At 38.7% G+C, this 15533-nt stretch overlaps 3 protein-coding genes across 3 annotated transcripts; all 3 read right to left on the bottom strand.

Moving 5' to 3' along the window:
• Positions 1 to 267: 267 nt before the first annotated feature.
• LOC120159394 (protein RTE1-HOMOLOG-like) lies at positions 268 to 2374 on the bottom strand. Its single transcript, XM_039169987.1, has 3 exons — positions 2248 to 2374; positions 1749 to 2035; positions 268 to 759 (listed from the first exon to the last, which is right to left on the bottom strand). The coding sequence occupies exons 2-3, from the start codon at positions 2022 to 2024 to the stop codon at positions 334 to 336; spliced, it is 702 nt and encodes a 233-aa protein (XP_039025918.1). The 5' UTR covers positions 2025 to 2035; positions 2248 to 2374; the 3' UTR covers positions 268 to 333.
• A 1589-nt stretch (positions 2375 to 3963) lies between these two features.
• On the bottom strand, positions 3964 to 5229 carry LOC120159438 (glutaredoxin-C3-like). The gene is made up of 4 exons (XM_039170033.1): positions 4989 to 5229; positions 4677 to 4750; positions 4445 to 4543; positions 3964 to 4347 (listed from the first exon to the last, which is right to left on the bottom strand). The coding sequence occupies exons 1-4, from the start codon at positions 5153 to 5155 to the stop codon at positions 4292 to 4294; spliced, it is 396 nt and encodes a 131-aa protein (XP_039025964.1). The 5' UTR covers positions 5156 to 5229; the 3' UTR covers positions 3964 to 4291.
• A 2259-nt stretch (positions 5230 to 7488) lies between these two features.
• LOC120159388 (zinc finger CCCH domain-containing protein 44-like) lies at positions 7489 to 15098 on the bottom strand. The gene is made up of 2 exons (XM_039169981.1): positions 14763 to 15098; positions 7489 to 7611 (listed from the first exon to the last, which is right to left on the bottom strand). Exons 1-2 carry the CDS (start codon positions 15077 to 15079, stop codon positions 7503 to 7505), a joined length of 426 nt encoding a protein of 141 aa, XP_039025912.1. The 5' UTR covers positions 15080 to 15098; the 3' UTR covers positions 7489 to 7502.
• Positions 15099 to 15533: the final 435 nt, after the last annotated feature.

The following is a 15533-nucleotide window of genomic DNA, read 5'->3' as shown; positions in this document are numbered from 1 at the left end:
TTACGTACGGAGATTCCTATTCAATATAAACAAGGACACGCCAAATACAAACAATCAGCGTATGATCTTTTGCATCCACCGTTGTATAGGAGATTCTTGAAGTAGCCAATCTTGATTATTATAAGATTGTTTCAAAAGTCTGCCCAAATTTTTTATAACACTATAATGACTCGTTTTTGTCGAATCAAGGTGTTATTGTATCACTCACTCAGCATGTGGTGCAATTCGTCCGATTATGTATACACACTAACATGAAACGTATACATAAATAGCCATGAATATTAACAAGCAGATCATTCAACGTTAATGGAGCTGGAGAGATAAACTTAAAAGCTACAATTGGATCAAATTCTTGAAACAGAAAGTACCAAGAAGGAACCAACCAACAAGAAGGGATGCAAAGAGGGCCAAGAAAAACAGATAAGTTGTTCCACCAAACACGAGACCGAGACCAGATATGATTACAAATGGCAAGAATGTTCGCAAAAACCCGATTCTGTTTACCCACTGTCCCTTGAGCAAGACGAGAAGAGCAATGTTCACTACATTCCAACCACCAGAATGAAAGCCTAACCTGTTCAGGTTGTTTGCTACAAATGAATGACAGTTGCAGGTGAAAAGGCTGTATGCTCGGTGTTGGAACTCCATCGTGCTTTTTCGAAGAGCATCATCCCATGTTAATGTCTCCCTTCTAGGATCATCATGCTGGCTTTCAACATCCCCTTTAAGTGCAGATGAATGGGGAGAAATGCTGCATTCCTAGTAAAAGAAACTCCAAAGATTACATCTTTAACTAAGGAAAAAGGATTGAAAAGAAATACGCAAAAGCATAAATACTGGCATCAACACTTCCTGTCATTGGCACTGATTATAACTATCTATAATCAAAATTTTCCTCTCATATCAACAAAACCGAAGTGCATCCATGAACTATTAAAAATAAACACGAGTTATATTCTACATCAATGCAATTTCCGATTATGGAAACCATACTTCACAACCAATACTCCAAAAAAAATTCCCCAAACCCACCACAGGGCATTCACAAATTATTAAAAAGCATAGGAACCTATAGTTTATTAGAGTTCCTCCCAATTAAATCCCCATTTAAGGCAAAGGTGTAAAGCAAAACCGAACTGATAATTCCAACTTAAAATGTCTGCCATAGTGCCTTCACAAATCATTGAAAATCAAGGGAAATTTTAGTCTATTACGGGGCAGTTCCTCCATATCAAATCCCCATCTAAGGCAAAGGCATAAAGCAACATGAAACCGATAAATCCTACTTCAGAGGTCTGCCATAATGCATTCACAAATTATTGAAAATCATGGGAAATTACAGTCTGTTACAGTTCTAACGTATCAAATCCCCATCTAAGGCAAAGGCGTAAAGGACAATGGAACCGGAAAATCTTACTTCCAAAGTCTGCCGTTCATAAATTATTGGAAAGCATAGAAATTCAGATTGTGTAGCCTATCACAATTCTTCCCTATCAGATCCCCCAGCTAAGATAAGGGCATCAAGCACAATGGAACCGATAAATCCAACTTCAGAAAAGCTGCCATAGTGCATTCACAAATCATTGGAAACCATAGTCTATTACAGTTATTCCCTATCAAATCCCCAACGAATCTTACTTTCACACTCTTAACCCAGTTGAAGTTATCATTTCATTTTCCTGTACATCAACTTTTTTTTTTGAACCAGTAAAAGAAATTCAAGAAGTTCACGACATGAAATTTTATACCTTATCTTTGTTAATTTGCAAATAGCGAGCCACTGGTCCAAAAGTGAAATGGTCAACGCAAACAAAATTAGGCCCTGCAAAATCTAGAATAGTTCCATCTTCTCTGCAAATTCCAACGTGGCCGATGAAAGGAATGAACCATGAAAGAACGGGTAGAGGTGTCCAAACGATGCAGCATGGAAACCGTTCCCTTCTTGGATCAATATCCATTCTATGTGGATACGGGAAACCACCTTCCACCATTAACTGGTGATCCGAATCTACATGTTCATGCATTGCCAACTGATCTAAAATTGCAAAAAGAAACCAAAAAGAAAAGTCCATCGATTTCTAACCAGATTGAAAATTTGTTATATTTTTCCCCGAATCAATCATCCATTAAGATTGGATTCAAGGCAGAATAAACGCGCGAAAACTGAATTAACAAATGAAAGAGGGTTTCGTAGGAACTGATAAATCATGATCATTGGAAAATGGAAAGCTTGAGATTAGAGCGTACCTTTGTCGTCTGAGAAAACAGAGAAAATCCAGCAGAGTTTCCCAGCAATGGGTAAAAAAGGGGGTCGGCTATTCTTCTCAAATTTGGTGTATGTTTGGGTAGTGGAACGAAATACTCTTATGCTGGTTTGGGATTTAGTGTTTCAGGTTGTTTGTTTAATACTGTGTTCCTTCTTTTCATATACAAAACACTATATGTTCCTTTTATATTTTGTTGGTCATTCTACAATTTATTTCAAGTAAGGTTGAGTAACAAAATTAAGAAAATTAAAAAAAAAAATAATTTGATTTGAATTATACAATTTAGTTTAAGTTTTTATTTTATGATTTAATTTTAATTCAATTTAGACATAATTTCATAGTTTGATTCATTTTTAGTTTTTATATGAAAATTAAATTAAATTGAATTAAAAAACAATAAGAAAAATATCATCCTAGTCAAATCCATCTTGAATTTGTTGTAAGATAAATTTACTCGAATCAAACCGAATAAAATTAATAAAATTATCTTTTGTAGATTTAAATTTGTGTTTTTGTATTCAAATTAAGTTTGAAATTTGTTTTATTTAGATGTTGAATTTGAAAAATAGTGAAGAATAAAAAATCACAAAATCCAATAAAATCGAATCAAATCGAATAAAAAACTTTCGTTTTTATGTCATTTTCATCTTTAGAAAATCATACAATATGTATTGAAAAATTGGATTTAACTGAACCAAATACACTTGAAGCAATGGACAGAACCATTGTCGAAGCTATGAGTCCCTGCTCCGCATCAAACACAACTAGTAAACTCCACAGATACAATGATTAATACTGTTGGGGTCTTGGGTTTTAAGGTCGCCGATACAGACCACATAGACAATAGTGAAAACTTCATTGCCGGAGTGAACCTGCCAAGCTCGGGGTCTCTTTCGATGGCAGGCGCAACCGCACCAAACTGCGTAACAGTGAAGAAGCAAGCATATGAAACAAACGAGAGCCGAGCCGGGTATGTCTTTAGGACTAGTGCTTGTAAAACGATCCAGCTTTGACCAACAAACGGAATGACAAATGAGACATGCAACCAATTGTCCAGTTATTCACCATAGCATCCCTACATGTTCTTGTAGCAGAGGCTAAGCCTGAGCCAGCTTCAGCCATTGGAGATGGGCAATAGAAAAGGGAAACCTTACCAAGGGCAAATGGTTTTTTATTCTTCTAATATATATATGCATCGTCAATTTGAAACGTAGATGATTAAAAAAAATCATTTTTCAATGAATGATAATTTGTTAGCAACTATGGTCCACGACACCTTCCCCAAACATTCATCTAACAAAGGCCAAAAAGAGCATCAACTAAATACCAAAGCATGCAATATTAGCACACACAGACAAACATGTGTGTTTCAGAATCAGGTGGCTTTGGACAATCTAATAAAAGGGAAATCATCGCCATGCCGTCAGGAATCCCGTAAAGAGATGGGGTGGCATCGCTGATGCGCAAGTTATATACACTATAAGAACCTTCTCCAGGCAACCAATTTTGACAAGAAGCACGTACTGAAATAACTCAGATCCACAATTTTTTGGCGACTTTTTCTGATTTTTCATACACATCAATGCTAACAGCAAGAAAGAACCACAAAATAGATCATTCAGAAGCATAGTTGAAGACATTTTATCTGAAAATTATATAGGAAAACCATGTTGACATATTTCAGTAGAAGCGCATCTTATGAACGTGGACTTCCTAAAATCCACTTGTTAGAGGAAAAGGATCCACCAACAGAAGTATAGATTAATGTGAAAGCTAAATGAGGTTATTGTCCCCTCCCTCATCTACATTTAAAATGTACTTAAGATCTAAACTAGAGTCCTCCATAACGATGAAGCAATATAAGATAACCTCACAAAGGGCATGCCATTATCACAGAGCACTCATCGAAATCTTGCTGTGAACTAACAAAATTCACAACCCAGATATGATTCTCTAATCCTCGAGCAGTTTTATAGTTAACGAATCAGATAGAATGATTGCATTTCCTTCTTTCTAACAGTTCATCAACTTGCAGCTAGAAGCCTTTGCAGTGTACCATCATTGACTGCAGCTCTGAGATCTAAGTAGTCAAAAAGAAATAAGAAAAATGAAATCAATATATATATATATATGTCTAATGTCGAGAAAAACAAATACTATGGGACAAAGTAGCTAACCATCAGAGCCTCCAATATGCTTGCCATTCACAAACACTTGTGGAACAGTGCTTCGACCTATCAAATCCAGAAGGACATACTGGATTTTACCTCCATCGTCTAAAACAAAAACTAAACAAGTCAACACTTCATCTAAAATTACTCTTTTTCTACTCTCTCTCTCTCTCTCTCTCACACACACACACATATACAATAAATGAATCAGAAGCAGATGAATAATATCCACAGATACCTCGGAGATCAAGCTCTACAACATAAGGTTTCTCATTTAGCTCACTGAAAATCCGCTTGGCACGAAGGCAATACCTACGAACAAGACAAAAGCGAAAGAATTAGGAGCAACCCATCATATTATCTAATCACAAAACCCCAAGAATTGAAGTTTCAATTATACTTTTGAAGAAATACCCATGAAGTCAAAAAGTCCAAACAAGATTGATTATGCGGAGCAATAGATAACTATGCTATCCTGATTCTAAATCATGAACATTGAAAGGTTGAAACGAAACTGTAAATGTAAAAGAAATGGAGAAAAACGGCATACGGGCAATAGGATTTGGAGAACATAACGATCTTGTTGGAGAAGATGGCGTTTTGGACAAAGGCGGAAGGTGAATTGTTGGCTTTGGCTAGCCTCAGAGCATTACCAATCACCAGCAACACCAAACCTGCGCCGAAGAGAGTAAGGATCAACCTCGACCGCCTCACCATTTCTTCTATTTTCTCCTGGAAATTTCTGGGGTTTTGTCTGTAACTCGCAAATGAATGGACTTTACCAATTTGTAGTTCCCGTTTTACACATCAAGGTGTGTGTTTGACCTCGAAATTTGAGGCTATATAAATTGTCCATTGGATTTCGAAATTTGAGATTTTGACTAGTAGTTATGTGCCTCCGGATTATAGAGTGTTAATTTTCTTTGAATGCACGAGTTCGAATAACTATATATATATATATATATATATATATGGATGAATTTTAATTAAATGGTTTTAGTTGTTTCTCGGACTATTTATTTAATAATAATTATAAGCTTAAAAAATCAATAAATTTTAATTAATTCAAAAATCGATCGAATTAACTGAATTTTGTTCGATCAATAATTTTAAAAAAAAATTGATTCAATTAATAGTTAAAAAATTTCAATTAATTTGATCACTAACCAAATTAACCGAATGAGCACTCATATTATATTTAAGATTAAACTAGACATGTATAAAATAAATTACACAATATTAATATAAAATAATAATCCTTATTTTATTTGTTGATATCATAGTACAGATATAATATGGATTGTTATATACCCATATTGAATAATGAATGATACACTACTGTTACAGCTTACGTTTAAAACTTTGGCGAACAAACTAACAGTCAAAATGCACACAATTGCTGTGGTTACCTTATCTAGGGTGCCAATAGCTACAGGATGCTCCCTTCTTGCAATCTCCCCTTTCATAAAGTTTACAAACCTGTTGCCCTTTGGGCGGAGGTCTGAAAGAACCAACTCCGTTTAGAGTAGGAACATCATAGGTCGAGTGCCTATGCATCGAGGACACACCCCTACTAGAACTCAAATCTCTTCCCTGAAAATCAAGGCCCTACTGTTGGCTTCCCCAATAAGTGCTTAAGTTGATGCTTCCATTGTACTGGAAGGTTCCCTGACCGGCTCCCCAACTGAAGTTTCTAGCTCCTTGACCTGTGCCTCCCAAATTGAAACTTAAATTTCCCTGAATGGCTTCCCAGTTGATTGTCGTAGATTCTCGACCAGCTCTCCAAGTAGTATCTATAGCGGTCATGTCCCAAGTTGTTACTGCTGGTGCAGGAAGCAGCATGCCTGAACCAGCTTCATATTGGTTAACTGAGACATCGTTTTCAGAACTCGTGGAAGAATGCCTGCCAGAACTCTTCTGAGCATCAAGAACTTCACAATCAGAAGCCTCGATTGTCTCATTGGTCACGGTCGACTCAGATGACATTCGTAGATCCTTTGTGGAGCACAAAGCATCCCTTTTTCCTGGATTAAGTGCAGGGCTAAAACAATCAGGTTCAGCACCTTAAGCCAACACTCCCTCGAAAAGTAAATTTGATGTAGGTGAAGTCACGCCATTAAGAGACTATCGCTTTGACTTCAGCCAAGAGATCAGAAACTGATTCATCACCAAAAGAATACTCATTGGGGTCAGGAATAATTGAATCCCAACCAGCTGCATTTTCTGCAGGATTTGTGAGAGAAGAATGTGCCAATTGGCCACTTCCTGAACTTGGAATAGCAGCATGATCACTTCCCAAGCTAGTTTGTTTCAAAGAAGACTCGAGCACAAGATCTGAATCCCATTCCTCCACAGAAAGTTTCACTGGGGTTGGGGAATACCCACCCCATTCACCAGCTACTTCAGAACACAAGGGTCCATTACCATCTAGACTAGAGGCTGTACTCCAACTAGGATCCAAATCTTGATGAAGAGAACTCGAAGAAAGAGACTGTTTGTTCTTAGTAGACTGGGGTTTAGAGTCAATGACCGACACGAGAAGCCACCATTCAAGAGATACATGTTAATGGTATGATACCATATCATAATTAAGATAAATCCAGTAACTACACAATAACAAATAATCCAAACTCATGACAGACATGGAATGCTAGCTTTCAACATGTGTGTGTCAACGGAACAACAGATACATGTTAATGGTATGATACCATATCATAATTAAGATAAATCCAGTAACTACACAACAGCAAATAACCCAAACTCATGACAGACATGGAATGCTACCTTTCAACATGTGTGTGTCAACGGAACAACAGATACATGTTAATGGTATGATCCATATCATAATCAAGATAAATCCAGTAACTACACAATAACAAATAACCCAAACTCATGACAGACATGGAATGCTACCTTTCAACGTGTGTGTCAACGGAACAACAGAAGAACAGTTAACCAACTGCAAAGCAAGCGAAGAGGAACATGAATCTAGATAACGCTAACACAGGCTTTCAGCACGTTGCACCAGTTAATTGATTAAACCTTAAATGAATGTGACAATTATTTACAAGTAGTAACTAAAATGCAACATACCGCAGTTCCATTTGGCCTTTGATTTAAAGAATGCCTCATCCCTTTTGATACAAGCTGGATGGTATGCCTTACGACAGCCTCTGACCCATAAAATACAATATAATCAGGGCGATTTTCCCGATATATCACCGGTGACCGGTAATATTACCGATCTAGCACCGGTCAGACTATATTTCCCGATCTAACACTCTTAGTAGTAAAGCGCACCCCTGCACCGCGCTATACGATGATTTGGCGCCACGTGGGGTATAGCGCGCCCCCTGCACCGCGCTATACGGTGAGCTGCCGCCACGTGGGTATAGTGCGGCCCCTGCAGCGCGCTATACATGTATATCTGACACGTGGGGTATAGCGCGGTGCAGGGGGCGCGCTATACCCCTAATTACCGACCCATCACGTCTCTATCCTCCCTATAAATACCCCCATCCTCAATCACTTTTATCACACCAAATTCTCTCAAATTCTCTAAATTTCTCTCAAATACTCTCTTTTTAAGGTATATTTTATAATATTTTTACTATTATGCTTTTACTTTATTTATATTTTACTAATATTCTTTTGCAAATATATAATGGAAGGCAATCTACTTCGCTCGGATGGAAATCATATATCTCTACACTTTGCTGATACGGTAATATTTTAACGTTTTAATTTAATTTAAATTATTAGTAATATTTAGTTATTTATTTAATGCATGATTATTATATTAATAATTAAATATCTCGACACTTTGCTGATACGGTAACATTTTAACGTTTTAATTTAATTTAAATTATTATTAATAATTAGTTGATTCATTTAATGCATGATTATTAGATTAAGAATTAATTTTTGTAATTATTTATTTTTAGGAGAATGACCGTGTATTAGATCCTTTTATTAGGAATCTTAAGTTAGTGATACTCAGCCGTGTCTTACCGTATTTAGTAGAGGCTGGATTCGGTTACATAGGTAGATATCAGGGTCACTGTAAGATAGAGCCAGACCTGATTTCTGCCTTAATAGAGCGGTGGAGGCCGGAGACCACACATTCCATTTTCCGTGCGGAGAGTGCACGATCACGCTTGAGGATGTTTCTATGCACCTGGGGCTTCCGGTGGATGGAGATGTGATATCGGGGATAGCTTCCGGTTCTTGGACTGCTTTGTGTCGGGATAGTCTAGGATGTGTCCCGGAAAATTTTATCGGAGGTAGGATACCGTTAAATTGGTTAGATGTCAATTTTCGGGAGTTGAGCGCAGACGCCTCTAAGGATGAGGTTAAAATGTATGCACGAGCATGCATACTGCAGCTGATAGGAGGGTTGCTGATGCCGGACAAATCGCGTAATCTAGTTCATTGCATGTGGTTGCGACATTTTAGCGACTTTCGTCTCGTCGGATCATTCAGTTGGGGCTCGGCAGTTTTGGCTTTGCTGTACAGGGAGATGTGTGGAGCCACTGACTACAGGCGTAATGCTATCGGCAGATGTCTCCTGCTGCTGCAGTCTTGGGCATGGTATCGATTGCCCTTTTTATGTCCCGTTGTGAAGAACTCATTCGTATTTCCACTACTTCTGAGGTAATTATAAAACTGATTTTGTATATTAATAATTTTATACAGCGTATAACAAATTTTTTCCCTTGAATAGGTGGTCTACTGATAGGAAAACTCATCAGGAGCTACCTAATGATTTAGAAAAGATTAGGGTGCTAATCAATCAGAAGGCTGGCATACATGTATGAATTTTAATGTTTAAAAATCGATTTTAGATTATAGTTATATAATTAGATTATTGTTTTGATAAAAATTATATATTATTTGTTTTAGTTTGAATGGTTGTCATATTCTACTGATGATGTGAGGGCGGTGATCCCACCTGAGTTGAGGGGTCCATTAGATGTTTCGATGACGATGGTCCCTCTGATCTGTTATACGACCGTCGAGTGGCACTCCACTGATCGCGTGCTCCCGCAGTTTGGTGTTTTCAACCAATTTCGGAAGCACCTCGCAATATGGACGAGTTGCATAGCTTAGACAGACGCGGCAAGACGGATACAGATTGGCTGGTTAGGCATCATGGGTGGGTCGTGTTGTGAGAGGATCGACATCGGTGCCTTCCCCGTAGAGAGCCCATTTTTGATGACCTCTTGATGTATGCTGAGGATTATTATGAGTGGTTCAACAGTAACGGGAAACCGTTTCTACTTCCCGAGGATGCACGAGGGCAGACCTTTCCACGACGTCGACAGAGACGTTCACCGACACAGCACCATCGTCCCCGACTCGTAGACAGAGAGGAGGTGCATCCGGTTCATCCTCAGCTGCACCAGCAGGATTTTCCCAGCAGCCACCGCAGCCATATATGATGCCGCAACCATTATGATGCCGCCATCGCCTTTCCATTACCAGATGTCGCCGCCGCCGCCGTCACCTGGTTTTATGACTCCGCCACCGCCACCGTCACAGATGACCCCTCCTGGAGGCTATCATGGGTCTATGTTTGTAGACCCGACTTGGGGTTCATATGCTGAATATTTGGCGGGTCCAGCCTCATCACCCATGGCCGCAGTACAGACACAGCCTCCTGAACAGTTTTCACACTCAGCGATGTCTGGGTTTTATGAGTTTTCCCAGTTTTCGCAGGCCGGTGGGATAGTCAGTCATACACCTCCAGGGTCCTTATTCTATGGAGGTGTTTCATCGTCATCAGTTCCTCATGTACCTACGCAAGACGACGACGACGATGAAGATGGTGATGATGATAACAGCGAGGAGTCAGAACCAGTGATACGAAGAAATCCTCCTCGAGACCGACAGCCACCGCCCTGCGGAACACATTCGCGTCGTAGGCATCGATAGATTTTGTTTTTATTATATTTGTATTTACTTTATTTTGTTAAATTGTAATTTTTTTATTATTTCTCATATAATACTTACTTTATTTTGTTAAATTTGTTGGACTTTTTTAATGTATTTCAGTTCGCTTTTTTATTACCATTTAATATCAGTTATTGTAATTTGGTTATCATTTACCATTTAATACTTATTGTTATTAGCTTGTTAAAATTTAATGATTGTGTTTGTTTTTTTAATCTTCATCGGTGATTATCAAATGACATTAACTCGAAGTAAATGCAAATTAAAGTAGAAGAATTATTATTTGATAATAAAATACATCATTTCCTCATCAATTGTTACTTGATGACAACAAAAGTGAACATGTTTTTCTAGTGTGTCCTGGGTTTCTACAATGCCCACATCTTCTGTCTTGTTTAGATCTTTCTCTAATATCCATATCGCAATGAATTCGATTAGATTTTGGACGACCACGCTCCCTCAATAAACTCGGATTTGGTACAATCGGAAGCTAATCTTGAACCTCATCAGGGTCTTTGTCATTACCTATAGGGGGAAACTCAAATTCGTATACCTTAAAAGCTTCAGATAGTAGGTATACGGGATCCACAAAATGGTTATAGTCTTGACGTGTATGCGAGCAAGCTGCTATCACATGAGAGCATGGATACTTCAGAGCTTAAAAAACCCGCAGTCGCACGTTCTGTCCCTTAGATTTACTCTTAACGACACAGCTTCAATCCCTTGAAGAGGTCGCGACAACTCTGTGACACGAAACATTTCATGCCTTCTAGAGAAGCTTGTTACAGACATTCCATTTGATGCAACAATTTTTTTCTGTAGATCTGCAACTAATTTAGGGTGATAGACATGATCACCTTGCATCCAGGTTTGAGCTTGTCCCCCAAGCTTCGCAAAAAGAGCCCTAAAACAAAAATATGTAGTCTTTACCAAAGCCGCTACTGGTAAGTGACGTGCACCCTTTAAGGTTGAATTGATTGCCTCTGCCAAGTTGGTCATCATGTGTCCATATCGATATCCATCATCATATGCGTTCGTCCACATTTCTTTATCGATGAGGCTGATGTAATCATATCCTTCCTCGTTCTTCTCCCGCAACTCTTAAAACATTGATTCAAACGTTCGAGGAAGTAGTTTGTAACCTGATCAAAAAATATATAACTTACTAACTTGCTGTCTTTGCAAAATTAAAACGATCGAAAGAAAACAAACTTGCTAAGTTTCACTTACCCATACGCACAATTAATTGACGCTCATCATTCTTCTTGTACCTTCCATGGTAGTTCGCGGCAATGTGTCGAAGACAATACCTATGTTGGACAAAGGGTGGTTGCCACATTGGACCCAAAGACTCCACTGCTGCTTTGATTCCATCTCTGCGATCTGAAATGACACAGATGTTTTCCCTCGTGATAACATGTGCCCGTAAATTTCAGAGGAAAAAAGCCTAAGAAGTTTTATCTTCTCTTTCGACAAGAGCAAAAGCAACTGGAAGAATGTTGCGATTGCCATCTTGGACAACTGCTAATAATAAAACTTGCTTGTATTTTCCATACAAGAAAATCCCATCGATCTGGACCACAGGCTTGCAGTATTTGACAGCATTAACGCACTGTGGGTAACTCTAAAAAACCCGGTAGAATTGGCATCGATCGCAAAGAACTCGATCATTATGGTATGCATAAGAGGTTTCGAAGTCCACAATTGTCCCAGGATTCAACGTTCGCACCAGCCTAAACCAACCTGGAAGTTCGTTGTAAGATGCATCCCATTCGCCATGAAGTTTGACAATGGCATTTTGTTTTGCGAACCAATCTTTTTTATAGGAGACAGTGTACCCATACTGCGATTGTATAGATGAAATCAACACTGCAACAGCTATATGAGAGCTTGCTTTGACCATGGGAATGATGGCTTGGCATATCACTTCAGAGTCCAAGTTGGGATGATATTGGTTGACCCCTCCAGCACAACATGTGTGAGGACCGTTGTATACTGTTAGTTCCCATCTGTTGTTTTTCCTCTTCTTCTTCGATACGCGAACCATCCAATTGCATCCGTTTTCGCGCTGGGCACAGTAGCATACATATTTTTCGGTCGTGGAGCGGTCTGCTCTGGACTGAACAGAATTACGGATATTATAATTTTTGATAGCCATCATCGCTTCTTCTTTGCTTGAAAACTCCATGCCTAAAGATAACTCACCATTATTTATTGATGAGTAATACCCATAGTCACCGAGATGAGGCATATCCGCAAATTCTGGCTCGTACATTGCACTATAATCAGCTTCATACATGTGTGCAGGAGGGTCAGTTTGTGCCATATTTCCTGGAACTTCATCATCAACGGAGTTGAATTGCGGTGATTCTGGGTCAATGAATAGTCCAGTCTCAGCACCATCCGCACCAGGCTCACGAAGCGGTTCTTCTGGTGGAGATGATGGTTCTTCCATGCTCTCCACATTTAGGTAGAATAACCTACTACTTGCACGCCTTCCCCTTGAACTGGAAGGCATATCGACATTGAGATCGAAAAAACTCGCAGTCGAATGCCTCCCCCCAGAGCTTGAAGCCATCGTGTCAAATGGAAACTGCACAGATGGTTGCGTCGATGGCATCTCCATATTATGGTCAAAGGGATTTGCAGATGAATGTCTTCCACTTGAACTGGATGCGATGTTGCCATACGGATTGTTCGTCGACCTACCTCGGTACATATCGTAAGGAGTTGCGGATGAATGTCTCCCCATTATGGCATTAAAATCATTATACATTACTGTCGTCGGGCTGTCAACTTGATCAACTTGTTCAGTCAGCCCATAGTGGAAGCTTAATGATTGACCCCGAACAGCATGCACTTGAACAAAATGTGCATACATCTCAATAGCGGCATCTGAATAATTACTTTGAGCTTCAACCATCATTTCAACATCATCATTGTTCGAAAGTTCGAACGCTGTATAAGTTAATGGCAACAATGATGTTGAAAATCTATATTGCAACGACGACACTCTTCTACTACTTCCAACATGAATCTTCCTCGAAATCTTCATTATCAGCTCCTCAAGAGTTATGTTTCTCTTGATGATATTTTAACACGCTCATTTGATACAAAAACAACGTCGGTTTTATCTTCTCGAATTTCACCATCATAATAAACAATAGCTGAAAGTCGCGCCATTATTTGAGTTTAAAAGTGCGGCACTATTATATCTGCAAAAATAATAAATGAAACAAACCTGATTTAATAAATTATATATGAACGAACATATAACACAATAAAATTTTTACACATCAACGTAAATAAATTAAATAATATAATTTAATATTATTACTTGCACCGCAAAACTATTTCGACGTATTCTCTCTCTTTCTAATTTTACAAACACAAAAATTAATTGAAAATAATTAGTATAATATTTTTTTTCAAATAATCATAATAAACAATAAATATAATAAAAAATTTATAACAAAATTACCTTATAACGAAAAATGGCACGAACTTCTAAATAAAATATGAGAAGATTGCCAGAATTATTGACTCGTTGACGAAATTATTGTATTAATTTATAAGTTGAGAGGAGAGATGTGAGAAATTAACCGAAGAAGAATGGTATTTATAGCGAGGAAAGTTATACAAAACGCGGTACCTGCCCCGCGCTATATAAAATTATGAGTAAAGGTATGTCGCAGTACCTGCCGCGCGCTATATAAAATTATTCAGGAGTAAAGGTATAGCGCGGTACCTGATCCGCACTATACCCCTACGTGGCGTATAGCGCGTTGCAGGGGCTGCGCTATACCCACGTGGCGTCAGTTCACCGTATAGCGCGTCGCGATGCAGGGGCGCGCTATACCCCACGTGACGTCAAATCATCGTATAGCGCAGTGCAGGGGGCGCGTTTTACTGCTAAGGGTGTTAGATCGGAAAATATAGTCTGATCGATATTAGATCGATAATATTACCGGCCACCGGTGATATATCGAGAAAATCGCCTATAATCTGCAATAATAAAGAACACAAATTGAAAAAAAGGAAGAAAAACAAGGAGAGAATATATAAGCCAGAATAAACAGAAGGTTAAAAAACTATACCAAATTTATGTAGACAAAAGAAGAAGATCGTGAATTGAGATATATGAATGATTGGTATGATTAAAAAAATATCATGCATAGGTATCGCCGTATCGGCGTTGAAATTCCATATTTAGCAGATATTTCAGATAAGCTGGATTGTGCAAAAGGTTCATAAAATGTCAGCTCAATCTCTAGATATCGGTCAGCTAGCTAAAACTCTCTTCCATTTGCTAATCATCAAAACAACAGAAATAGAAAAAAGACGATAAAAACAGCAAAATTTCAAAACTCACCGGCGATCACAAAGCACGAGACTCCCGCCATCAAAGCATATAAAGCAAACATCTTCTTCTTCTTCATCCTGATTCGCCCTTGGAGGCGGCGGCGGTGCCGATAAAGAATCGACTTTCCCTTTATTTCTGGGCGGCCTTCCGCGTCTGCACTTCCCAACTGTCATCTCAATAACTTTGACTCCGTTATCCGCCACGTCAGCTTTCCCAACGATCATATCCGGAATCACCTGGCATTGATCGGCCCTCGTCAACTCCTCTCCTCGTAAAGAATAGCGATTAAGACAATCACTACTGTTCCCAATATCAGCACAAGCCATGGTGATCAATTTCCGTAGAAGAAAACAAAACAAATGAAAAGCCTAGAGATGAAAATGGGGGGTTAGGCAGTAGTAGCATGCACATGGAAATGAAAAATGGAAAATGGGAGGGGAGAGGTGACAAGGCGTTGTTTGACAGCCAAAAAGAGAGAGGAAACGCGGACACCTGTAGTTAATTGGTGTTTGGGTGGTAAATGTGTGTTTGAAGTCAAACGCGGTTGAATGGAGGGTAGAGATGACAAACGGACGAGTCGGGTGCGAATATTCTCTCCTTATTTTTATATTCACATAATATTTTTAAATTCATTATCCGTCATCATTCATGATAGGTAAAATTTTTCAAATCCACACCTGACTACGCACGTACATTCTCAAATTCATCCTCACACTCACTACTCAACTAGAAACATATTCGATTAGACCCATCTGACAACAATCTTAAGTTATACATAAA

The sequence above is a fragment of the Hibiscus syriacus genome, unplaced genomic scaffold, assembly GCF_006381635.1.
Source record: "Hibiscus syriacus cultivar Baekdansim isolate YM2019G1 unplaced genomic scaffold, ASM638163v2 tig00111366_pilon, whole genome shotgun sequence".
Taxonomy (NCBI): Eukaryota; Viridiplantae; Streptophyta; class Magnoliopsida; order Malvales; family Malvaceae; genus Hibiscus; species Hibiscus syriacus.
The sequence above is the reverse complement of the archived record's forward strand: the minus strand, read 5'-3'. Positions and strand labels throughout refer to the sequence as shown.